The 1,147-nt window shown below is 44.5% G+C and overlaps 1 protein-coding gene across 2 annotated transcripts in view; it reads left to right on the top strand.

Moving 5' to 3' along the window:
* The window catches only part of LOC113488745 (putative small proline-rich protein 5), a 2,041-nt gene extending 1,921 nt beyond the window's left edge, over positions 1–120 (top strand). The window contains exon 2 of one of the 2 annotated variants that reach the window (XM_026864049.1): positions 21–120. In XM_026864049.1, coding sequence (XP_026719850.1) covers positions 21–120 — 100 coding nt within the window. Of the gene's footprint in view, positions 1–15 lie in introns of both variants that reach the window. The other variant, XM_026864050.1, reaches the window with a different exon arrangement.
* The last annotated feature ends 1,027 nt before the right edge of the window (positions 121–1,147 follow it).

Here is a 1,147-nt window from a genome sequence, read left to right on the forward strand (position 1 = left end):
TGCCCCCCCGTTCAGGCCTATTGCCCCCCCGTGCAGCGCTATTGCCCCCCCGTGCAGCCCTACTGCCCCCAGTACACCAAGAACATCTGCAAGCTGCCGCCGACGTGCCCCAAGTACTAGAAGCAGGATCCGGCCCCGACGCCAGGACCCACCGGCTCGCTCCTCCCTTGGATGCTCTCGATGTCTAAGCTGAATCACTGTTTCTCTTTTCCCATTTTTGGCATTCTTGAATCCTCAAATACCTCATCTGTGATTAGGAATTTTCTTCAAATTATAAATCATATCTATACTAATCTATTTAACATGCAAGACCCAGCTTATGTTCTTTTCCAAAAGACTGGGCATGTTTTCTGCTGTCAGTGGCTTACACACGACACGTCAACCTTCAGAATATGCAGATTTAAAAAAAAAAAAAATAAAATAAAATTTCATTTCCCAAAGTAGAAAAAGGTTGATTTGTTTATTCTTTGACGTCATTACTTGAGAATTACCTTTACCTCCGACTTCTTCATCACCACTTCACATTCGTCTCAAACTTTTCACAAAAGGCCCACATCCTAAAGTCCCAAAAGGAAGGAAAGCCAGGAAGCATTTCTGCGGCAGATGGTGCATTTATGGACATCTTACAGGGAGCTCCTCTCTACCCCCCCAGACTTTCTCAGTTCCCTACTTCAGCAGCACATAAATCATTTGTCACTCTGACTCAGAATTACAAACATTTTGAGGTGTCTAATAAATGCAAATAGGCGCCTAGAGGCCTCCTCTAACCCTCCTTCTTTCACCGAGCTTCAAATGACTGTTTTCAATCAAAAATCGCACGCACTTAAAAATAAACGCTAAATCTCTCCCTGCTTTTTACAACCTAAGACTATCCTTATCTTTCCAGTCGCCAGCCCATCTAGCTGAGACATCTCTTCTAGAACAGGATTGCTCGCTTCCGTCTGCCGGTGCCTGTTTCTCGACGTCAGCTTCGCAAAGAGCTCAACAATTAGCTTCAGCTTAAATTATTAACTTTTAGAATATCTAGAAAAGGGTGAGATGAAGGCACCCTGCGTGACGGAGAATTGCCTGAAGGGTCTTACCCACAAATGCTGCTTTATCAATCCAGATGAACCATTTCCACGTTTCTCATAGCTCACGGCTCTTT

This window comes from Athene cunicularia, assembly GCF_003259725.1.
Source record: "Athene cunicularia isolate RWA chromosome 25 unlocalized genomic scaffold, athCun1 chr25_part1, whole genome shotgun sequence".
NCBI classification, from domain to species: domain Eukaryota; kingdom Metazoa; phylum Chordata; class Aves; order Strigiformes; family Strigidae; genus Athene; species Athene cunicularia.